The 23,237-nt window shown below is 48.9% G+C and overlaps 1 protein-coding gene across 7 annotated transcripts in view; it reads right to left on the bottom strand.

Annotated features, from left to right (window-relative positions):
- Positions 1 to 3,648: 3,648 nt before the first annotated feature.
- RPH3AL (rabphilin 3A like (without C2 domains)) overlaps positions 3,649 to 23,237 on the bottom strand; it is a 47,517-nt gene continuing 27,928 nt past the window's right edge. For 4 of the 7 annotated variants that reach the window (XR_008453150.1, XR_008453151.1, XR_008453153.1 and 1 more), the window contains 3 exons: positions 20,905 to 21,079; positions 13,379 to 14,144; positions 3,649 to 6,538 (listed from right to left, as the gene is read on the bottom strand). Coding sequence is in view for 1 of the 7 variants with exons in the window: in XM_009558496.2 (XP_009556791.2) it covers positions 6,504 to 6,538; positions 13,379 to 13,561; positions 14,031 to 14,144; positions 20,905 to 21,079 (507 nt within the window). In the remaining 6 variants the exon portion in view is untranslated. The remainder of the gene's footprint in view (positions 6,539 to 13,378; positions 14,145 to 20,904; positions 21,080 to 23,237) is intronic. The other 3 variants (XR_008453149.1, XR_008453148.1, XM_009558496.2) reach the window with 2 other exon arrangements.

Consider the following 23,237-nt stretch of genomic DNA (forward strand, 5'->3'; position numbering starts at 1 on the left):
TCACAGACATTATCAGTGTTAAAAAGATTCACGTTACAGTGGTACCAATTAGCGTCAGAGTGCTGGAATACACAGGGGTGATATAGAAGCAAAGGCTCAGTAACTCCCTACCCCAAATCCTAGCAGAGATATTCATCACACAAATAAATCCTCAAAGCCCACAGCAGAGCTGAGCAAGGCGAGATACAAGACAGAAGGCTACTCTGTGCCCTGAGGATCATCCTTTACACAGGACTGACACGTGTGGCTCTGTGCAGGCTCAGCACCTCGAGCCAAGGGTCCTGGCTCACCAAGGAGCCCTGAAAGCAACACAGAGAAACATGAGCAGCTCACTGCTACCTGACATGGGGCAGACCTCGCATTCAAACCCTCCGAGAGGCATTGGGTTCGTATCCCAGCCACGTGGCTGAGTCCTCTGCAGGGAATGGAGCTTATCCTCCCTCCCCAGCCTTCAACTAATGCAGCACGGAGAAGAGCACTTCTTTTAAAATTTCCACGTGGCGAGAGACCTTTGTACCCCAGGAGGACAAGAATGAAAAAGCATGATTAAATACATTAACTTCACCAAACAACACACTGTTGAAATAACTTTGCAATCCCTTAGGCTTTAGATGCAAAGATCCACCACTGCAGAGGGCTCAGGCAGGATGGTATGGGCAGCTCCCTCCCGGTGCAGTGGCATCTGATTAGCCCAGGTGACAGCAGCTAATTCCTCATGCTACAGACACCACAGCAACTCTGGCAAGTACAGAAAAACAATCATAAAGTGGAAATTTAAACAGAACAAGTCACCTGCTATCAAAATGGGGAGAAACTGGCAAGTTTCCGACCTAGCACTTACTACATCAAGGCTGCTCAATGATGCTAATTAAACAGGTACCTCCCAGACACTGCCAGAAAGATTTATATCCCTAATTTGCCTTTCTCAGTTTATTTTTTTCTGTCCTCCAAGGCACCACTTTAATGGCCATGGTGTGATTGCTTGGAGGAGTTTAATTTTGCATGAGTGTCATTTGAAGATGAAGGTCTGTCCCATCAGCGGCTTGATGACTGCTTACCCAGGGCCCAGATCCTGCCCCCTGCTCTCCTGCAGTGGGGCTCAGCTGTTCACTGAGATTTTTCTTCTTCTCTTGAGCCTGGCTTCACCAGCAGGAAAAATAAATAATGCTAGGCTCAGCCGCTCTTGGTGCTCCAGCTGCTGTCCCCATCCAGGGGCCGGGTATGCATCAGTCCGGGGACTCTTTTAGAGGTGAATGAGAATGAATTTCCAGGGCAGAACTGGGGGACGCAGTGCAACGCTGTCACTACAAAGCAAGGCCAATCTTGGAGATGGGATCTCTCCACCCAGCTCCCAAATCCAGCCTCCCAAAAACGAGCTCTCACATGGCAAGGGGCTGGGACAGCTCAGCTGGAGCAGAGGTGGATAACTGCAAACAATTAAAACCTCTACTGTGCTGCGCTCATTAGTCAGAACTTCCTCTGAAAGCAGGAGTCAGTCACGCTCAGGAGGGGGGAGGTGTTTCTGCCAGCACCCCTTGCCCAGATGGCCCTGATAAGGCCCTGATTAGCAGCGAACCTCCAGCCCCAGATAATAACTGCCTACAGTGATTAGGCTGGCAGGAGGGTTGATGAGAAAGGGAGGCGGCAACGCCTGTTTGCTGCATTTGGTCAGCTAAGGATTCATAGGGAAGCACCTGGGAGGAAACGGCATATCCTGGCAGCTGAGATAAGGCTCAGGACATAGCAGCTGCTGTTAAACTGATCCAGTCCACAATAAAAATAGTTTAAAACCCCAATCCATCTTCCCTGGCAAAACATGGATACATCATATAGAGCCATTCATTCCAGAAAGGGAAAACAAGAGCAACAATCCCACCAAGATATTATAGTTTCCAGTGCCAGAGAGAAACTGGTGTAAGGAAAAAGAAATGCAATTGATATCTTCAAACAAACCCACATTCATCTTTGCAGAGCACAGAGGTGCACGTGTACAGCCCTCTGCCTCTAGGGGATTTGAATCCACCCCTCAAAGGAGCAGCTCCCACGCACTGATCAGAGCAGAACCCTTGCGCGTGCACAGACATCTCCAGGGACTGCTCGGCAGTGGGTCACAGGCCAGCAGCAGCGCGCTACACCACCCATGGGGCTGGGCTGCCTCCTTTCTTGTTTTGCTGTGAAGACGAGAGGAAATCTTCCCCAGGGAGAGAAGCGCAGGGCAGGGATGCGTGAGGAGGTGCGCGGCTGCCTGTGTGCGCTGCCACAATCGATGGCAGGCAGCACGCATCGCGTTCCTGTCTGCACGGCCATGGAGTTACACAGCCAGGTACTCATCTCTTGCTTCTCAAGCATCACAGGCATTTCTAGTGCTACCTGAATATACTGCTAATAAGAAGCAATGGTCAGGAAGGAATTTGAATGAGCAGCTCGAGATAAGTTTGCCACAAGATGCTTACCCGCCCCCTGCCATCTTGCACCTGCTGAAAGTCTCATGGTTTGATTGCAGTGTCAGCCCTTCAAAAGAACTTCCCCAAACTCTTCCTTCAATCAAACCCATCTGTGGAAACAAGGTACTATGATCTGAAGAGCATTCTTCATTGCGGAGAAGAACAAAGCGATGGGAGCAGTGGCAGGAATAAATGGAAGAGGTGGTCCGGTGAGACGTCACTGCCACCAGCCCTCTTCCCTGGAACGAACATCTTCTGGGACAAGTGGGGAGGAGGAGAGCAGAGCAACTACTGCTAAGCTATATTTTACAAATAAACTTCAGCCATCTGCAGAGTTTATCTGCCATTTTGTGTCACTGTCCAAGCACTCCAGTTGACAGTCCAGGGCCTTCATAGTCCAATTCAGTAATGGCCAGAAACACACAGTCTAAACACCAGTTGGAAGCCCCTTGGCTTCAGCTACATTGAACTGCTGCACACTGTTCCCACAGAGAAAGCACCCCCTCCCTCCTCAAACTACACCTGTAAAAAGCAAACATGGAAACTTGGCAATTCATGGCCAGTGGTTTTGACTCAGAGAGATCCCGCAGTCGACTTTCTCATATATGAGTTGTTGTCATGGCAAGCGGAGGAGGGAAGGAACAACATAAGAGGTGGTTAGTCCTTGACACGCTCCATCCTTGGACTAATGGCAGTTCCCCAGCAAAACAATCCCAACAGCAATTATGGAGGCGCTTTTAAAATGAGAAAAGCAAAAACAGATTAAAAAGCCATTTGAAACCTTGAAGCTGAATGCCAAGTGGAAAGGAACACAGAGCAGCCAGGACTGCACACGCTCGGGGAACAATGCGGAGAGGCTTCTCTGTAGGCAAAGCTAAATGGACCCCAACTGTCAAACCCGAGGACTGACAAGACTTCAGAAGCCACGGGGACAGCACTTGACAGAATGACAAGCCCTGCTGCTTTATGCTTAATGGTTACAACATGGAAAACCTTCCACAGAGGGGCTGAGAAGCAGATCTGTGCGCCCTGCCATGGGCAGCTCAAGGTAGCAAAGAGGGGTAAGATGAAAGATGAGTATCAAGCGCAGAATTCAGTTACGTTCCAGTCACAATTCCATTGGCCAGATTATTTCTCTCCTCCTTGGAGGCAGCCCAAGGATTTGGAAAGTATTTGCAACCTGGGAATGGAAAAAAACTTTTTACTGTTTCAAGAATGGCAAGCATTTGTTACTGAGCCAAAGCTTTATTGTTTCGAGTAGTAAAACACTACATAAAAGTTGTAAGGGATGGAGAAAAGAACAACAAAATAATAAAAGAAACACAAATGACCAGAACAGACTGAGCACTATTCACTGAGCCATTCTTGCCCCCTTAAGCCAACAAAAATAGCAGTTGACTGGTACAGGTTTCAGATAATATTCCAACTAAAGCTACAAAACACAACAGAGAATAAAGTGGTCTTTTAACAGAAAGTACGTGCACAGAGCTATGGATGTTCCTCTATCACATTCATATGTGGGAGATCACATTCTCCCAGGCTACATTCTTCTGTCCACCCAACTGGAGTCATTCCACAGTAGACCAAATGGTTCTGGTTCAAACTCAGGTGGAATTACTCCAGGGAAGTAAAATATAGAGGTAAGAAAAAAAAGGTTTCCTGCCTCACTGGCACAAAAGCAGTCTCAAATGTTTCTTTGTGAGTGTTTTATAAACCTAGTCTCAGCTAAAAATCAAACTCATGCCTCAACGTGGCACAGCAAGCCAGGAAGGACTGTTGGATTCCTGGGCAGAGTCGGTAACCCACAGTGGTAAATGGCCCTGAGAAGAGAGGGTGGGGATGAAAACATGACTGACCTGCTTGGTTTGCCCAGGAATGAAACACGAGAAACACAGCAAAAGTTAGAAATTACATACTCAATTTTAAAAACTCTTTCCAACTCAGTGCAGAGCTTTTGATGAGAAAGTAACAGGTTTAAAGAAAACGGAGTAAATTTTTAAATGCCTTTTTTCCTTCTTCAATAGAATTAACTCAGGCTGGCAGGCCAGGCTGTTTGAGGCAGTGCGGTAATGACAGCGCGAGCAAGACAGCCTCAGTAGGACTGTCAAAAGCTCCAAGGCAAGACAGGACTTTTTGGTGGCAAAACAATCTGAAATTGAAGACCTTACAGCTCTCAGAAGAACAGCATGACTTCAGCTCTGAAATCATACTGGCATTTCAGCTAAAGCTGACTTTTGGATTTCCTTTTTCAGAAACAGCTAGTAATGTTGATTAGAGATGCAGCCGGTCAAGTCTCAATGGCCAGGTCTAGAAAACACAAAGCATCGTTCCATGGAGAACAACCTCACCCCTTGCTTTCTACAACACCTACGTGTGAAGCCCACGTTCAGTGGTTTCTCTTTACAGCATCTCAAAGAGTCCACAACATACAAAGGTTTTGTTTTCATTTTTCAAAGGGCAGAAACAGGTCACGGAGGAAAAGCTGGAAGGATTTTCCCAGCAACTTGCCATAGCGCATTAACTGGAACAGCAGTAGGGGAATGGTTCTCTGTTGGACCATGTTAATTTAAAAGAAAGTCAAAGATTGATTTCCGATCTCCTGTTAGAGTGTTCCAGCACCCAATCTCATTTATCTTCATACTGCAGCCATTTGTAAGACCGTATACTACATGCACACAAAGCGCCCCGCAGCAAAGGAGAACAGAAGAGTAATAACCAAGGGAAAAGGCTGACATTAACAGGCACAAATTGCCTTTAAATCTATGATTTCAGAGGGAACTTTTTGGAATACTTTGTTTCTTCGGCAGAAGACAGGTCAGATCCAAAGCATTTAATAAAAATCCACAGACTCCTACTCGTGTGGGTTTTGTTCAGGCCTTCAAAGATCTAATTGCCCTACAGATGTCAGGTAATTTGATTTTCTCATCAGGCCTTGGAGGAAAATGGTCCATCCCAGAGAATAAGCAGGAACAGGGCAGGCAGCTTTCTGGAGCCTGACTCATGATGACACCATCACAGTCAGCCAGATGCTCAAGGCTTGCAGGAAAAAGGTAAAACAAAGGCTCCAGCTCATGCAAGAGCCGACAAGGTGTGCATGCAGGAGGAGAACCGCAAAGCTTAACAAGATAAAGTATTGAAAGCTTTTATCTGATTTGGGTAGGCAATGGCAGCCAGCTGGGCCACGGGGCAGTGGATGTTCTCCCATGAGGAGCTGCAGCACACATTCACTGCCCGTGCCCCCACCACCAAAGCATCCCCCTCACCGCAGGACACACAGGCCAGCGCACAGCCAGCAGGACTGAAAAATTCCAAGCAAACCTCCTCGAGTGTTTCTTTACTAACTGAAGCATCTCCCTGAGCAGAAAGCACCAACACACAGAGAGGCCCGCAGTGGATATGAAAGGGAGCACAATTTCCCCCGTTGATTCACGATACCCCCACCAAACTCACACCAACTCAAACCAGAACAATGATGACAAAAAATACAGAGGTGACATCCTGGGCCCATGAGAATCAAATGCAAATCAGAACCCCGATCTCACCCTTGGGGTTCATAGAGGGAAATAAATCCCTGGGCTGAGAAGCAGTAGAAGGGCCGCAGTCTTCTCACACCCCATTTCAGGGACTGAACCCTCCTTTCTCCTGAAGACTGCAAAGCCAGGGCTGCAAGGTCAGGAGCTGAACCCAGGGCCGGGCTTGGCAAGCCGGGAACAGCAGAGGTAGCACACATTTCTGCAGTTCCAGTGAGTACTTTGTGTGCACCTTTCAAACACAGGCCTGGACCCCACGGCAGCACCGCACAGCACCCTGCTCTGAGCAGCACCCCGAAGTGTGTGTCAGTCAACAGGAGGGGAAACCAGACCAAACCATAAGCCAGGTCAGTGAGGCAGGGAGGACAGGCAAACGCTTTCCCAGATGCCACTGTGTTGCCAGTGCCTGTGGCAAAAGCCAGCGTCATAAAGTCACCATCAGCAGCAGTTATTGTCTGGAGTGAGGTCTACAGGAGTGGGCGAGGGTTGAACATTGGATCCAGGTAGAACAGTTCCATCTTCACCATCATCAGCATCTTTTTCTGGTGTGGACACACCGTTTGCCTTCAAAATACATAAAGACAAAAGTTTTGTTTGGAAAGAAGTGAAGGGTAGAGACTTGACAAAGCTATTTTATGTTGCTTTTACGTGCTCAGTGCCACTTCAACAGCTTCCTAAAAATAATAATGAAGAGAACGTCTGTGCATCATTACAACACACTCTGTCAGCAGTCAGGGCCCATTAAACTTTATTAAAGAAAGAAAAGACAGAGGAAAGAAGGAGAAAGGAGTTGTACTGCTAGAACTGGTTCACTGGTACTTGCTTCCCTCAAAAGACCAACTCAGACAAAAAGCCAGCCCTCAGCTCTCAGAGGTTTCCAAACCAGATGACAGCACCCACGTGCCCCAGAGCAGATCCTCCACATTCCCCTCCTGCCCTCTGTGTGCCAGGGCTGTGGACAGGAGCCAAATCCTCTTGCCTGTGGTGGGAACAGGCACAGGACAGCAATGCTCTGCTGCAGAAGGCACTCTGGATCATGTCGACTAAATGAACCAGAGCTCATCTCTGCAGCAGCACCTGGCAAAAATCAGGGCCTGCTGGGACACGCTGATTCCAGCTCATGGAGTGAAAAGGGGGGCTGGCAATAGGAGAGCTTTATAATACTGACCCAGCACTGTCTTAATAACTTCTCTCCTTCTTCTCTGAACTGAAAAGGGCACAAATTACGTTACCTCCTGGAAAAAGGACAGGGGCTGTTTCCATTTTCTGCCGTTCAAGGCACAATGAGTCCTGCAAATTCCTCCCACCAGTTACTGGCCAACATCCCAGCTGAAACCTAGCCTCCCGAGCCATAAAACCTCTCAATACGTTTACAAAGACTCCCAAATCCGGACTTTTAACTTCTGGATTATTGACATTTCATGCTCTTTTCTTTATGCTTTGTTTTGAAAGATTACATCAGCTATTGCCCTGAGTGCTCTGTGCAAAATGCTCAATAGAAAGTTGGAAGCACAAGGAGTAAACGTATTGCAAAGGGCAGAGAATAAGTCTAAGGACATGGGGGCAGGAGGCCAGACGGGCTGTTTGATCAAAGACCAAGGCACAGAGCTCTGCAATGTGAAAGAAGGCACAAAAATAGGAGTTTCATCTTCAGCAGCAGGCTTGTTTCCAGATATATTGAGTGAAAGAGGCAAGAGAATGAGTCTTTGTCATTCCTCTATTTTCAAGGCAAGAGTCTTCAATTTAAAACTCCATAAAGAATTACAGAAATAGTGAAAGTAATTTATTTTTTAGGTACTCGAGCCTTTATTCCCTTAACTTCAAGGCGGACTCAAAAGAGCTGAAAATATTTTGATTCTACCACTTGAGGAGGAAAATATTTTAATTCCTTAAATACGGAAGGGGGCTTACGCTGTTTGTGAGGTTCATATTTACAAACGTATCATATCTCAAATGCAAACCCTGAATCATTTCCTAATGCTGTCACTACGCGAAGACATGTATTATTTATAAACAAGCAGGACCATTCGGTGCTCTGCAGTACCAATACGAAGAGGCAGAGACAGCTCAAAGCTTCTCAGCCATGAAGGCACATTTCCATTTTTGCACTGTGTAGAAGAGGGACAACTCATCCTCCTTGGCAGGAGGAAAACTCAATCCTGTGGCAGCGTCAGCAAGCTTTGAGCAAAGAGGGGACAAACAATGGTGCCCAAAGATTGATGAGGTAGGCAGTGCAGGAGGCAGAGGCCTGGAGGGGAGAGGCTGCATGTGGGTGAGGGTCTTTCTTCCACCTCTGACTCCACCTTCCTTCCTATCCTGAGCCCTCAGCGCAGGCAGAGGCTGAAGGGAGAGGGAGGAAGAACAGGGGCTGCGAGCACGGTTGCCCACCTATTCTGCCCTTCTGCAACGCCAGCCCTGGAAGACTATGCTCACACAGACAACACACCAAGTGGTCTGAAAACATTTAAACAACTTTCTCACCACACACAGGAAAACAAAAGTCACCTCCCTGAAGACTGCTATGAAGAAAGTCATTAAAGAAATTACTATCCCATTCACAGCCTAATTATTGTGTTAGGACAATTTTTTTTCCAACATGGAATGGAGTAGCTAGACCTACTGAAGTGAAACGTTACCTTCTCACCATCCCTGAGGGAGCAAATCAGACGTCTGAGAAACAGAAGGGAAGAAAAAAAAAAAAAAGAAGTTAATGCTTTAACTTCAAAGATACCCTGAGAATATCCTGCCACTAAAATAATGCAGAATGGCTCTGCCTGTCTCATGTATTAACAGCTTGCATATTTATGAGCAAAAGCTGATGCCCACCCCAGCCAGGGAGGCACGGAGCCACTGCGAGAGTGACACCACCTCATTTCTAAATCCAGTCAATTCCTGAAAGACAGGGCATAAATCTCCCCAAATTGAGAGAGCTACAAGCAGCATGTCCTGGCCATCTTTCTCAGCTCCAGGCCCTTTTCTCAGCTCTGCTCAGTCTCTCCCAGCACGACAGCTACAAAGCAAGCAGCCAAAGGGAGGTACCCAGAAGATGCAGCTTCAGCTCACTGGGAGAAGGGTTCAAGCTGGACCTGCTGACCTCTGGAAGTCTTTCGAGCCAGTCTCACCCTGTGACTGCAAGCCCCAATGTCTCTTACATCGCACCAGGCACTGCCATGTTTGCCTCAGCTCCCAGACTCGGCCATACCACTGTTTAACATGTCTCTGTTTAACTGCCAGCTGCTGTACTGCTCTTTAAGTATTGATAATTTAGACAACACATTGGCAAACAAGTAGAGATGGAGAGACTGTGATTTGCACTCAGACGTATGCTACTTATTCATCAGCTTATCTTGTGTCTGTTTCTCAAATCTCCTCTTTAAAGCACAAATCAGGTCCTTCTCCAGCCCCACATCCCATGCCAAGCAAGCCCCATCTGCAAGCTACTCACACAGCTCACAGAGTACCAAACACGATTGACCCGTTCCTCTGAAGATACTGAGGACCCCAATAACTGGGACTCATCAAAGCAGAACTTGCTACTGATCCAAGGAGAAAGGTCTTTTGCTCTTAACTTCCCCCTGCAGCAGTCAGGTCCAAGCTCAAAGCTGTCAGCTCTGTTAAAAGGGCTAATGAAAACCACTGTAAGATATTAGTGATTTCTTTCTTTAATTCTGTTTAATATTGCCTTTCTTTAATAAAAATGTCATAGCTAACAATAGCAAGGATTTCACTCTTTTTTAACTGAGGCACCTCTTAACATATCAGCTGTACAGCCAGAACAAGGTGAGTCACCTCCCTAGCTGGGGGCAAGCAAGGGGATAAAGAAAGATTGTGTTCCTTTCCTCTGTGTAAATTTCATTCTCTTTAGGATAAAACACTCTCCAGGAAAACTAGCGCATGACCTTCCTCTTAACAGCTATCATGTCAGAGTGGGCACGTCCAGGAACCAGAGCTTCAGAAGAAAACAGCAGCCCCTCAGAAAGTGATGCTTTTGAAAGGGTTTGAAAGCAGGTGGTAAAAGAAAAATAAAATTGGCAGCCTCTCAACTCACCGCTGTCTCCTGCAACTTTGGCTCATGGGCTGAGGTTGCCTAAATCCCAATGCAGCTCTGACAATGAGTCATTTTATGACAAACCCCAGGCTTCATTATCTGCCTCACCAAACCCCAGCCGGAGTTGGAGCAACATGCTGGAAACCTTAATAGCTGCTTGTTTTCCTTTAGCTGCAGGACCATGCTGTCATCTTGGCCTCCAGGCTTAAAGCAGTAAGGACTATGAAAGCAGCTGCATTTGCAGTACCACTCCCTAATTCCCTGTTCTGGCCGTGGCCTGGGATTTAAGGGTGCTAAAGTGTTCTGCAAAGTCGCACTTGAGAGCAGAATTAGAGCAGAGGTGAGAAAAAGAAGTGAAAAAGTCATCGGTACAACAACACCTGAGGTGCTAATATGAAGAAAAAATTGCTCCCAACACAGTGTTATAAAGTTGCAGAGCTTTTCAGAAAAGCTATAGCAAAATCTCCCTTTCACGTCCCCATTCTGCAGCCAAGGATCAGCAATTCAAATGAGAAAGGATCTTTGCCCCTTGCTCTGCTTTTGTGTCAGAGCAGAACACAGCAACGGACCCACAGGCAGGGAGATGCAGTAAAGAGTTTTGCCAGTTCTGACATACAGCACCTTTCACCTCCTCTACTCTAAAGAGATGAACAGGAGCAGCATCTGCTTTTGGCAAATAGTGGCACCCAGAGGGACCCATCGTGTAAAGCCCCTCACAGACAGATGAAGCTCTGACCTAAATAAAGATGGGGAGAGGCACTACCACCTGCCCTGAAGCTCCCAGCATTTCCATGCCCCAGACCTCAAGCATCTCAGAGCACAGAGAATCATAGAATCATTAAGGTTGGAAAAGACCTCTATGCTCATCCAGTCTAACCATCAGCCCAACACCACCATGCCTAAGAAACCGCATCCCCAACTGCCATGGTCACACACTTTTTGAACCCCTCCAAGGAAGGAACCCCTCCAACTCCACCACTGCCTCGGGCAGCCAGTTCCAAACCCTTTTGGACAGCAGGACACTTCCTAAGGGACTACAGCACTGGTTTTGCTCTTCTCTTTATTTTCTGCTCTGGCCAGGCTGCTGGCTAAGCATGGGGGCATTCAGTATCGCAGCCTCGTGGATGTCCGATCTGCAGAAACCACCTGCCACAGAGCTGCACAGAACACAAGGCCACACGAGTTCGTATCACAGCATAGTGCTAATTACTAACTTCAGACAGAAGGGATCGTGATTGCCAATAGTTCCCTGCACAGATCACACTGTAGCAGCATCTCTCCAACTGGGCACATTAACTGCTCTCAGATTAAATGAATGTCAACCACACTTACCCCTGCTGCTTACTCACTACACAGACGCAAGACCACTTCCTAAACACATCAGAGGGAAAAGAAATTCACTGTTCCTCTCTCCTCTCCACCCTGAAGTGCTAAAGATGACCCACAGTGTGGAACAGAGCATACAGCTGTGGCAAACACAACATGAGCATATCATGTGCCACTCAGGTTCCGGCTTAGCCTTCTTACAGAGATCTTTAATAGAGTCTCCAACACTGCCACACCAGCCCTCGCCAGCATCCGTGGTGCAGAAAGCAGCGTGAGGTCCAATCCAAGCACAGGGCAGGCTTGAAGACAGGCCAGCTGCTCTGTGGCTTCCGTGGCCACAGAGCTCAGAGGAAGGGAGTATCTCAGCCTGTGCTACCTAGCTCCCTGCGAGCCCACAGCAGTTCCCCAGCCTAGGAGGATGCTTTCTGTCAGTTCCCGAGCCCGTGCCTGCCAACTGCAGCCACCACCAGCTCCATTCTCCTCCAGCGCAAGGGAGCAGAAATACTTGCTGCCACCTCCCTCCTTCCTTCCCTCGTGTCTGGGAGTCACAGAACCCTCCTACCAAGGCAGCAAGCACCATGTTTGAACAAAGTAGCCCCTTCTTCCGCAGGAAGACTGCAAAATAAGTAACCCCAGACATAATGATGGTCTTTACAGATATTCTCTAGTCAGTTTCCTTTGTTTTAATATATATCCATGCTGTTTGCCATTTTTAGCTGTTCTTCTACCAGCAAGGAGAGATCCCACTGGAAAGTGTGGACCCCTTGTGCCAAGCTTTGCATATGAGTTTTTTAGCAAGAAAAAGGCATTTTCTGCCTGAGAAATATTGTTTGCACTGTCATGGGCAGGTTGTAGTTAGTTCAAACAGCAAGTAGAAAAGCTTCAAAGCACTTTTTTTCTGTACAAACACACCATCCATCCAAACTTCAGTATGGCAAGCTAGGAACAGCAACAGAAGCACCCAGGGGGTCACACTCGCTATCCGCCACCCCCCTCTTCAATCCAGCAGAACAACCTGTTGCTCCACTCCGGCAAGCTGCAGAGCCAACACGCAATGGGAATCCACTGTTTCTGATGCCACAGCCAACAGGGGCTTAAAATAAACCCAGCCCGGGCAGCCCCATAATCCAGAGAGAGGACGGACAGGGGCAAAGCAGAAGTATCATTCATCTGATTTGCTTTGTGAAAACTAAGACTCAAGAAAACTGCTAATCTCTGAAACTTGGTGAAGGAGGGAAGAGTGGAGAAACAATTTTATGCCAGCTATTTCTAGCGGGAAGCGTGGAGAGGGGGTCTATGTCTCCATGTTTCACTAAAGGATAAACCTGCTCCCTCTAATCCAATTTACGCCTCAGCATGCACAGCATAAAACACGCTCAGGAACAAAGGAGTGGCAGTTCACAGGGTGGCAGGAACGCTCTGGAGGGAGCAGCGCTAAATGCTAACTTAAGGGGTTATTGAATAGATTAGCAAGAACCGCAGAGAGAACACATTTGCATCTCTTTCAGCTGCTCCAGATCAGATGTGATAGCAGCCTCTGCTCTCACAGTCTTAATTGTTTCAAGGTTGCTGGAGAGGGAAAAGTGTCTTTTTTTTGCACTGCAGAGTTCCGGGAAGAGCCATGCTTGGCTTTAAGAGCCATCTAACATTAGGAAAATTTTTATTCAGTTTCATAAAGCTGCTGCACTTCCGCTTTGCTTCAGTAAAACTCAATCAATTCTGCTGCCTCTGAAGCGCAGACAGGAGCTCTGGGCCTCTGCAGGGGGACAGACCCAGGCTACGGCTGCTCTCAGAGGTAGGTGTAGGCAGCGCCCACCCCAGACAATTACTCATCTTGCTGAATAGATTCTGCACGTGGGGAAGAGGGAAGGAGTGAGCTGTAATGCTGTGACAGCATCTGACACAAGAAAAGCAGCAGGGAAAGGTGATCCCAGGATGCAGATTTAGCAGGTGTGCCTCCAAGAAAGCTGTGCTTCGAGAGAAATCAGCCCCAAACACATGTTTCTGCTCAGAGAGGAGGTTCAGCTTACCTGGGACTCTGCTGCCAACATCACTGTCGCGCCCGTCTGCTGGCTGGTCGCTCTGGGAGCTCTCTGTGGCGCTGAGGGCAGCCCCCTGTTCGCTGCCCAGGCTGCTGTGGCTCCCCGAGAGGGTAGGAGAGTGGATGCTCCTCAGCACCCGGGCCATGGCCTGGCCAGGTTCCCCAATAGATGCTGCAGGGACACAAAAGAGATGCTGCTATAGAAGTGAGAAGTGGGTGCAGACGTTGGGCCAGGACCCAAGAGCGCAGCAGCCTCCCTGTCCCAAGTCAGACACTCTCAGGAGCAGGGTCAAATCCCAAGTCCCATGCTCCGTTCCTAAAACGGCACAGGTGATTCCAGTGGTATAAAGTCAAGAGTGAGGAGACGGCCAGAAATTTGCTGCCAGGCAGCCGAGAGCAGCTCCCAATAGCAAGGGCAGACCCTGAAAGGCTGCAGGCAATGGAGTGACCCACCACCAATTTGACTCATTGATACTGCTGAGTGAGAAAGGACAAGATCCTCAGCTGGCAGAGCTAAAGCTAGCAGGCTGCACTGCAAACGGCAGGCAAGAGGCTAAGCCAAAGACCACAGCACCAAAAGCCAAACATTCAAGCACTTTACACTTCTCAGCCTCCAGCCACAGGGAACAGCAACTCCTCACCCAGTCCTGCTCCATGCTTTCTGCCTTGTGAGCCCTTTGACCCTGCAGGTACAGGCTTGTCATCCAGGCTGGAGGAACTGAACTCAGAGTCACTCTCACTGTCGCTAGAATCCACTGCAGAAAAGATTAGGGGGAGGAGAGGAGAGAGACAGTTATTCACAATGTTCATAACACCTACCAAACAGGGTGCCAGATGGATCCAAATAAAACTTGAACAAATGCTGACTCGCTGATCACGTTCTCCCTCTCCAAAAGGAGCCCTACCTGCAGTTCCCCCACAGCTGTTCACTCTTGCTCTCAAACATGATGTGCTTTTACTTTTTACAGATGATTTATAACTCCGCTGCACACACTCCAGTGGTGCCGGCATCTGAAGCAGATGCACACCTCACCAGTGTTTCTCTTCCAAACCTGACTGGGACCATACGGATCATCCTGCTCCTATGCCATGCTTTGCTTACCCAAAGCTCCCTGCTGCAAAGTCAAGACCCCACATCATCTGGAAACCAGGCTCTGCTCCTGCTGACCCCCACACTGGCATGCGAGTGAGCCCTGTCCTCCTGCTGTTTGCTGTCTCTCACGTGGGAGCAACGTGCTGAGGGATGTGAAGCTGGTTCCTGCTCAGACGCAGGTGGAGGGGTCCTGACTCCACTGCAAGAGCATCCACATTTAAGTAATGTAGGGAGAGGGGCTGGCTTCCTCTAAGCTGCATTTCAAGGGCAGCAGGGCCTCAATGGAAGCTCCCAGGATCTATGAGGAAAACGCCAGATAAATACTGAAGACAGCAAATAAAAAACCCTGCAGCGATTACATGAAGAACCAGCCTTATTAGCTCATCGCCCATTCAGCAGACACTCATCCCTATCAGCACACTACCCAGAACTATATTACTACTATGCCCCCAAGGCTTAAAAGGCAAGTGTCGTTCCTCTTCCTCAAGCAGACTGTTCGCCCATTTCACGGCTGTTTTTCTTCCTTCTTTCTTCTCGCCCTGGATCCTGGCCCTAATCCTGCTGCTTTCCATCCTCCATAGTTTCCACAAGAGCTGAAGAAGCTTCATTTTGCCAGATACAAGCTCCCAAATTGGCAGGTTGTTTCCATTTTTCCATGCAATTATGCAAGTACCTTTCCTGCTTATACCAGTGTAAAAGATAATTCCACTGCCAGCTGCTCTGGGTAAAATGAGAAAGGTGTTTTTCCATCTCCTGGGTTTTTCTAATGGCCTGATCTCAGAACAGAAGTTACGAGGCTGCAGAGGAAGGTCACAGGAAAACAGCTGTCTTTTGTTTGAGGGATTGCACCTACGGCATTTCTCCATCTGACCAAGGCAGATACCAGCGATCCTGGCAGCTCAGAAGCCATTTCAAACAGCGGGTCATAATTCCTGGTGGAAAGTACAATATTGGCTCATGTGGGACATAGAGTAGGCAACACTGCAGCCTACAGCCTTTACTGTAGAAAAAGGAAGCCTCAATTTTTTCTTTATATTAATCAGAATGTATGTATAAGCTCACAACCACATGAGAAATGAGTTCCCTCTTCTGCTACTGAACCTTTTGCCCTTGCACTGTGTTACTCGTAGTGCCCAGCCTCGTGGTGGTGCTGGGCACGGGAGGGACATGGGAGCGGTGGTACAGGACGACAGCCAGAGGGTAACAAAGAGAGCTGTCAGTTCACCTCTCTGCATCAGCGCTATAATGGACTACACGTGGTTTGCAGAACTACAAACCCTTTAACGCTGCCCAGGGCAAAAGGATGGGTTTCCCTCCCCTCGCACAGGTGAGCACAAGCTGTCAAGCATTCCTGGCAAGGATCTCTGCAGAGGCTCCTGTATTCAGGCAGCGATCTGTACTACATAAAGTGTGTTATTAAGAAAAATTAATACCTGAAGTAGCGCTTTTCTGGAGTTAACATCTCTTGAGGATATTAAAGCTGTCTGCCAATGTTATTGCAGTCTTATTGGAATTACCCCGGCAGGCAGCTCCCCATGTGCTGCTGGGAAGCACTGTGCAGAGGGCAGGCTGCCAGGCGCCCTTCTTGCTCTTGCACAGCCTTCTCCTGGGCGTTAGCTCCACCTGTGCCCACAGCTTGCCCAGGGCTGGCCCTTCCTCTCCTGCTCTGCCAGCACCAGCAGAAATGGGAATTCTCACCTGTTTGGAAAGGGGATGCGGAGCTGAGCCAGGCAGAGAGCAAAGTCCCGCTGCTAGCAGGGGAGCTGCACTTCTGGCTAAGTGTTCTCAAAACAAAGGTTTGGCTTTGGGCTTTGCTGCCTTAAAGACAGCTTCAGTACTTCCCCAAAGCTCCTTGGGAGAGATGAGGGACTATAGACAAATACTGATACTAACAACCCATACATACCAGGCTCTTTGCTACCAAACCCAAATCTCAGCCGTGAGAATCATTCTGACAGTCCCATTGCCCAATTTCCTCAGCAAATGCACTCCTGTCCCACTTGGTCATCATCCTTTTTTTGCCTCCTGGACTCATAAAATCCATCAATTGAGAACAGCTCCTTCCTCCACGATTCCTTTAAAAAAGCTGGAAGTCAGGATTTACTTGGGAAAGGCCCCAAATCAATCAGTGGAGGTGATTTTAGCTGCCTTTCCTTCTGCCATTCGGCAGTTCAGAGAGGACCAGCACAAGAGGAAAACAGTAATGACACGAAGGCATTCACACCGCAGGAGCAGCCCTGTCTACTCTCATTTCCTCTGCTGCCAATAAGAGTGTATTTTACCGACTGCACCAATGTTTCCCTTCAAGGTAATTTTTCTCCCAAAGCTCCCAAATCTTCTGCTGGCACTTTCCAGAGCCCAGAAGTCGTAAATCTGGTGTTCCAGCAGTTGCTGATATATCAATAAGAGTTGTTGGACAGCTGTACGTAACAGATTTATCCCTCTCCATCTCAGCTGACTGAAAAGAAGCTCATAAAAAAAATATGCTGAAATAAAACTTGCCAGAAAAGCACTATTCCCACAGGGAATGGGTCACTCACAGAGGATCTGAATCCCCATGGCTGCTGCCAGAGTCCACGATCCCTCCGACACATAGTTCAACCTCCAAGCCAGAGGTACCAGAGCCTTGTGGCACTGACACCCACAGGGAATGGTGAAGGGCTGCCGGGCTGCACTGAATCCCAGCAGCCACGGATGAGGGCAGGCTGTGCCAAGGCCAAGCTGAAAGGAGCTGGAGCTGAGCTGTAGTATTAAGTGCGTGCATTTTGCACAGGCTCACCTGCAATGGTAAGAGCCAGCCACGCTCCCTGCCACTGCCCATCGCAGGGCAGAGCTCAGTCCCTGCTCACACGAAGCTTAGCATTTCTTGCAGCTGCCAAAAATACAGAAAAAGCACATGGGTACACATGGGCACCCTGCAGCAACTGCTCTGAGCAGCCGCACATGCCCAGCCCAGCCAAGACGTGTTGGATGAGCAGGCTGAGCGCGAGCCCTTGGGCACACAGCTCGCCTGCAGCACCCATATCATCAGCCTCTGCAAACACAGCCTCTGGGGAGCGGGGAGGCTGACAGCTCCCAGTCACCACAGGTGAAAAAGCCAGAAAGTAAGAGCTTTATTACAACCAAAGTGTCTCACTGAGTGCAGTTCCCATGCTAGATCATGCCTAGCACTGCCCCTAGACACAAGGACATCCCCAAGCGGGAGGAGGGGACCAGATCCAACTGCTCTCCCCCTGCAGAAGCAGCACGTGCAGCATCAGCATTGCCCAAACTTGTAGAGAAGATAGGTGACCCCTCAGCGGTCTGCAAAGCACTTGACATGCCCCAGCACACTCCTGTCTGCTCCATTACTTAGGGATTTGGCCTCCAGCACACAGACACTGGACAAACTCACTGCCCTGCCCAGCTCCTGTGCCTCTGACAGCACCAAGCCCAGCACATCGCATTGCTTGGCAACAAGACTGGAGCACGTTGCAATGGGAGAAACAACCGGAGCAGCAGGCAGCTCTCATGTCAAACAGTGCAATAGCTCAGGGATCACACTTCTTTTTGCACGCAGTTGCTTTTCAGGTTTTTCTGCAGAACTCAGAGTTCAGAGGAAGGAAAACCCTGCTGCTTATTGCTCCCCACCCCCGACGGCCCCATCCCGCCTGACCCAGTGCAGAAACCCACCCACATTCCACCACATGGAGCAGAGCTGCTCCCCAGCACAAGAAATATTACTGCTATTCTCCCCACGACAATACATTTGTGCCTTAACTAATAGCAGGGTTCCCATGGCAACTGCTTGTTTATTACAGAAAAACTAAAGGCAATGGCAAATCCCAGTGTTGGTGTGCGCAAAAGAAATAATGGGTGTGTAAAAATAAAACTTCTTCCTGCTAGGTTTGGCTTTTCTTCCCAGAGGCATGTTCCTGTGGTCCCTCAGTCCTGCTGCCTTCCTACCCTCCCACAGCAGGCACAGCCGGAGCGGCCAGTCCCCCTGGCATGGCACTGTTCCTTTCCTTTGAGGGGTGAAAAAGGACACCTGAGTTTTGCCCCATCCCTGCTGAAAGGCAGCTCGCGGCATGGAGTGTGGAAGGGACAACTTTAGGTCCTCTCTCTCAGGCTCTTCTGGGGCTGCACTGGGACATGGCTGCCCCTCTGCTGGTCCCACCTGACTCGAGTCCCTTAATAGTTGAGAGACGGCTCCTCCAGCGCCTCGGGAAGCAAGCGGTGGGGTTAGCCAAGATAACAGAAACCCCACGGAGAGCAGCCTGTCACAGTCAGGCACGTTAAATGCCAGAGCTCATTCTCGAGAACATCCTGCCAAGCAAGCAACAGGGCTTTACTCAGTGTCGAAAGGACATGTTCAGATGAGAGCACACGAGGTGCGAGCTGACAAATACTATCAGCCAGGCAAAGGTAAGGCAGGCTGCCTTGTCAGCCACGGCCTCATAAAGCTCAGTCCAGGCCCAGTCATAGATTCATGCCAGCAATATCACAGCCACATCGTCTTCATGGGGAAAGGCGGCTGCCCTGCACATTCCAAGGGTTTAAGATAACAAAGAGCAAAAGTCCCAGCACCAGCAGGTGAAAAAGAGTTAAACGGACTGGTGAGATGTACAAGCTCCCAGCTTCAGGGATGAATTACAGTCTGCAGTGCCCATTGAAAGCTGTCCAGAGGACAGGCGAACCAACAGAGAAGGGCAACAAGGAAAGAAAGCACCAGAAAATATTGCAGCCAGGCAAAAATCAGAGCACAGGGAGAAAGGCAGCTCACCACCCACATCAAAACTCAGCAAAGGCCACTTTGCTGTCCTCCACCTGTTCCTTTGCCGCTCTTGCCAGTATTTAGGGGGAAGCCTTCCCCCAAAACAGAACTCAACTAAAAAGCTGAACTATAAATCAGGCCAAGTCTAGGCTCAACATCTTTGACTCGTGATGCTTTCTGTATCATATGAACAGAAAACACCTCATCAATCAGTTCATTTGCTAAGACAACTCCTTCCAAACATCTCCAGGAGGGAAGCAAAACCATCAACTGCTGATCTAATTTGTCTTTAATTACAAAAGTTACAGTAGGGCTGGGAGTGCTTTCCTAGCTGGGGACTGGAAAGGAGGTTTGTAAACCCGACTCTCCTGAGCCCTCTTTATTAAAAGGTTATTTCCCCCTGCACTACCGATAAGATTTATCTTGATCTGGAAGAGTGTGTGCTGCTGGTACACTGAAGAGGTCTTCTCCAGCTGAGGGGATCTAATAGCAAAAGACAGAAGGAGAGAGAGGCCAGGCAGTTCTGCTAATCCACACCAGAAAGAAATGAAGAGAAATCAAAGCAGACTGGCAGCAGCTTTAATTCTGCAGCATCTATCCGCTGCTGTGCTAATCACCCTGAGTGCTCAGCTCCTCAGTGCCAAACTGCTGTTTCCCCTCAGCTGGCTCTGGGCACAGCACAGGAGTGAGCATACAAGCAACAACAGGGTGGGCAGGCGGAAGAAAGGCAGAAAAAAGATCTACAAGGCAGCACTGTGAATGGGACCTGACACAGCAGTGATCCAAGATGCTCCATGTAATACGATGGTCTACTTCAATCAAGGTCTACCTCAAAGAACAGGGCTGTGAGTGCTGAAGCTAATAAACCTTCAGGCTTGTCAGTGCTCTGGTCTCAGCCCTGCAAAGGGCTAAGTTAATCAACAGCTGCTCCAAGACACATTTAAAGAACAACACAGCCCTGAGCATTTCATGCTGCAAATCTCAGCCTCCTGCCCAAGGCCTAGGGAGGGAGCTTCACCTTTGCTGGTCTCACTTGCTCAGGGGCTTCAGGGACAAAAGGACACAGCATCAGCTCATTTCTGCCCACTGACTGTAGAAAAATATCTCTGCCCATTTGGTCCAGGCCCTGGGAAGACCCCCGGGAGATGTTGGGGGTGTAATTTCCAACTCAGCTCAAAGTGGTTTGAGGTATCTGCCCAATGCTGCTCTGCGGAGCAGCAGATGCAAGAAGTCCCAAGGAATGAGGGAACGAGTCCAGCCTTGGCTGCACAATGTCCATCAGCGGCACCATCCTAGACAGTCCAGCAGGAGAAGCTCTTTGGGCTATAACTGCAGACAAGTGCCTGCTCCACAGCTCATCCCTCCCTTGGCAGTCCCAGCAAATGTGTGGGCTGCAGGGAATGGAGGAAAGCAAGGGTGGACTGAAGGACAGGGAGTCCAGGAGGACTTGGGGCTAGTCTGGGCCACCAACGTGCACTTAAATAACAGTGAAGCCTAAAAAACATACTATAGCCAACAAAATCCACCACTGCACGGGAAACACTCCAAATCCTGTTATCTCTCCCTCACTTCTAACAGACACCATTCCCTATTAGCTAAATCCTGCTATCAACAGCAGGTCCTTCACCCCCACCTCCCTTCCCATTTCCTGGGCACGGAGCAAACAAACCTTTTTCTCTGGCCCAGGTGAAGGATCGGCTGGCGCCGATGCTCTCTGCCTCTGGCATGGCTGGTTCGCTTTGCCAAGGTGGTGAGGGCAGCTCACTGGATTTGCTGCTGCTCTTCAACGGTGTGATGTACTTGGGCAGCCCTTTGTAGAACCATGCACCAGATCTCTTCCAAACCTGTTGGAGATGGAGACGCAACACCTTAAGCCTGGTTTTTAACAGCAAGACCGCACAACCAGCACCACATGAGCTCCCAGCAAGCGCAGCCCAGCCACCTGCTCTGTGCTACCTCAACCCCACTCAAATATGACCTGCAGACACATTACCTTCCAGCTCACAGAACCCACCAGTTCCCCTGCACTGGCACTACCACAGCATTCCAAATCCCTTCCCACACTCATCCACACTCCCATCAACCCAGTTTGACCTCCACTTGCATTCCACCACTAAAATGCACAACTTTGAGTGAGCAACGGGCACAGACTGAAGGAGCACCACAGGGTGATCGTGCAAATCATGGAGCTTCTTGCACTCTCCAGGTCAAGACTAGATGTTTCTCGGATGCCGTGCTTGAGTTAAATGCACATTCCCAAGCTTACTACAGGGATACTGTGATGAAGTTCGCTGGCATGCACTAAGCCGCAGGTAATTCAGATTCTGCATCTGTTGCTTTTCTGTTGGTAATCCACAAAAAGAAGAGCTTCCTGGAGAGAGCAGGCACGTGCCACAGGCGGCAACAGCAATAGCACATGCTCTGCTTAGAGTAAAAGAAGTCTTGCACTGGCTGGAGGGGCAGCAAATCCTGACATATCTCTCCTCCTGGGCCAGGTGCCTCAGCCTGGCTCATGTCACTTCTGAGACAGTTGAAGACCAACAGCAGATGGGGGATGCAGGCAGCAATGCCAGGACAGCAGAAACGCTGTCTCCGATGGTACCAAATGGCACAGCCCTGGTCTTCATTTCACAGAGCAATTCAGGCTAAGGCAGATCATTTAACAAGCGTGCCTGAAAACCCCAGACGAAAAGAACGACACTCAAATAACCTGAACCTGCAGCAGGAAACAGACTGCGAGCACTAAACTGTAATATCTCCTGTACGAACACTCTCTACTCTCCAATTTAGTTTTAATGCAGCTTATGATGAAAGATGTCTAGTAAGTATATTTAATATAAAGCCTGCTGTGAGGCAGAGGAAGGGAAAAGGATGGCAGCTCAGACAAGAAGAAATGGCCTCTAAAAACCTACCTAATTCCTTTCTGCCTTCAGGCAGTCTAATAATGAGCTAATGAGACAGCCAGGGCAAAAATAAGTTAATAGAGTAAAAATATCATTTTCTATTTAATGCAGGGGTTAGAAATGTTGCACTTCTGTTCAGAGTGAAGGAGATCATCAGTGCTCCTACTCCAAGTTCCCAAAGCACTTTGCATATAGTATCACCATGATGGCAATGGGTCCAAATGCAGATACTCCTAATTACAGCAATACATTTTCAATTTGCATTTAGAGCTTAATCAAAGCCGAGGGCAGTGACAACACCTGGCACTCATGAGAAGTTCTCTCATGCAGGCACAAAAAGCAGGACACCATCATCACCATTTCACTGAGGGGAGGAGATTGCTCAGCAAGCTGCCCTGTTCCTTGTCCAGAGCCACCAACACAGAGAGCTAAAATCTGGGGTTTTGAGTCCTGGAAGCCAAGAGAAGACGATCTGAATTCATGGAGCAACCTGGGAACAGGCTTTTTTAAAAGAAGAGCACCCAGCAGAACAAAGCAGAGCATCACTGTGACCCAGCACAGACACCAGAGTGCAAGACAGTAGCTCGTGTGCACCACAGCAGGATTTAGAAATGAGATGAGAGCACCCTGCAATTACACCACTGTTTTTCTGCTGGTTAGAAGCCCAGTGAGATGGTGAGGCTGCTATCCAAGTGAAAAGCTGGGAAGCCAGTTCCTCAAAGGAGAGAAGACTGCAAGTTCTTCTTCAACAGAGGGGGCCCTTGGCAGGCAGGACACCCTACCAGCTCCCTCACCACAACACAAACAGCCAAAACAGTGACCCAGCCAGTCAAGGCACAGGCTGACACAGCTCCTTCTGTCCCCTCTGCCAGCACTGAGGGACCGCACAGCATTTGGTACAGCTCGTATGGCAGCACTCGTCAGTGCACCACAGAGACCCTGAAGGAACATGCTCTTCTATCCCTGCAATCCCCAAAATTGGAAAATACAGTACAATTATTAAATGTGGGATAGATGGCTCTACACGGAGCTTATTTCACTGTAACTCAGGTAAACATACATGACGTAGGAGCAGCAGGCTGGGCAAGCGCCATCTCCC

Source organism: Cuculus canorus, chromosome 20 (assembly GCF_017976375.1).
Source record: "Cuculus canorus isolate bCucCan1 chromosome 20, bCucCan1.pri, whole genome shotgun sequence".
Lineage (NCBI taxonomy): Eukaryota > Metazoa > Chordata > Aves > Cuculiformes > Cuculidae > Cuculus > Cuculus canorus.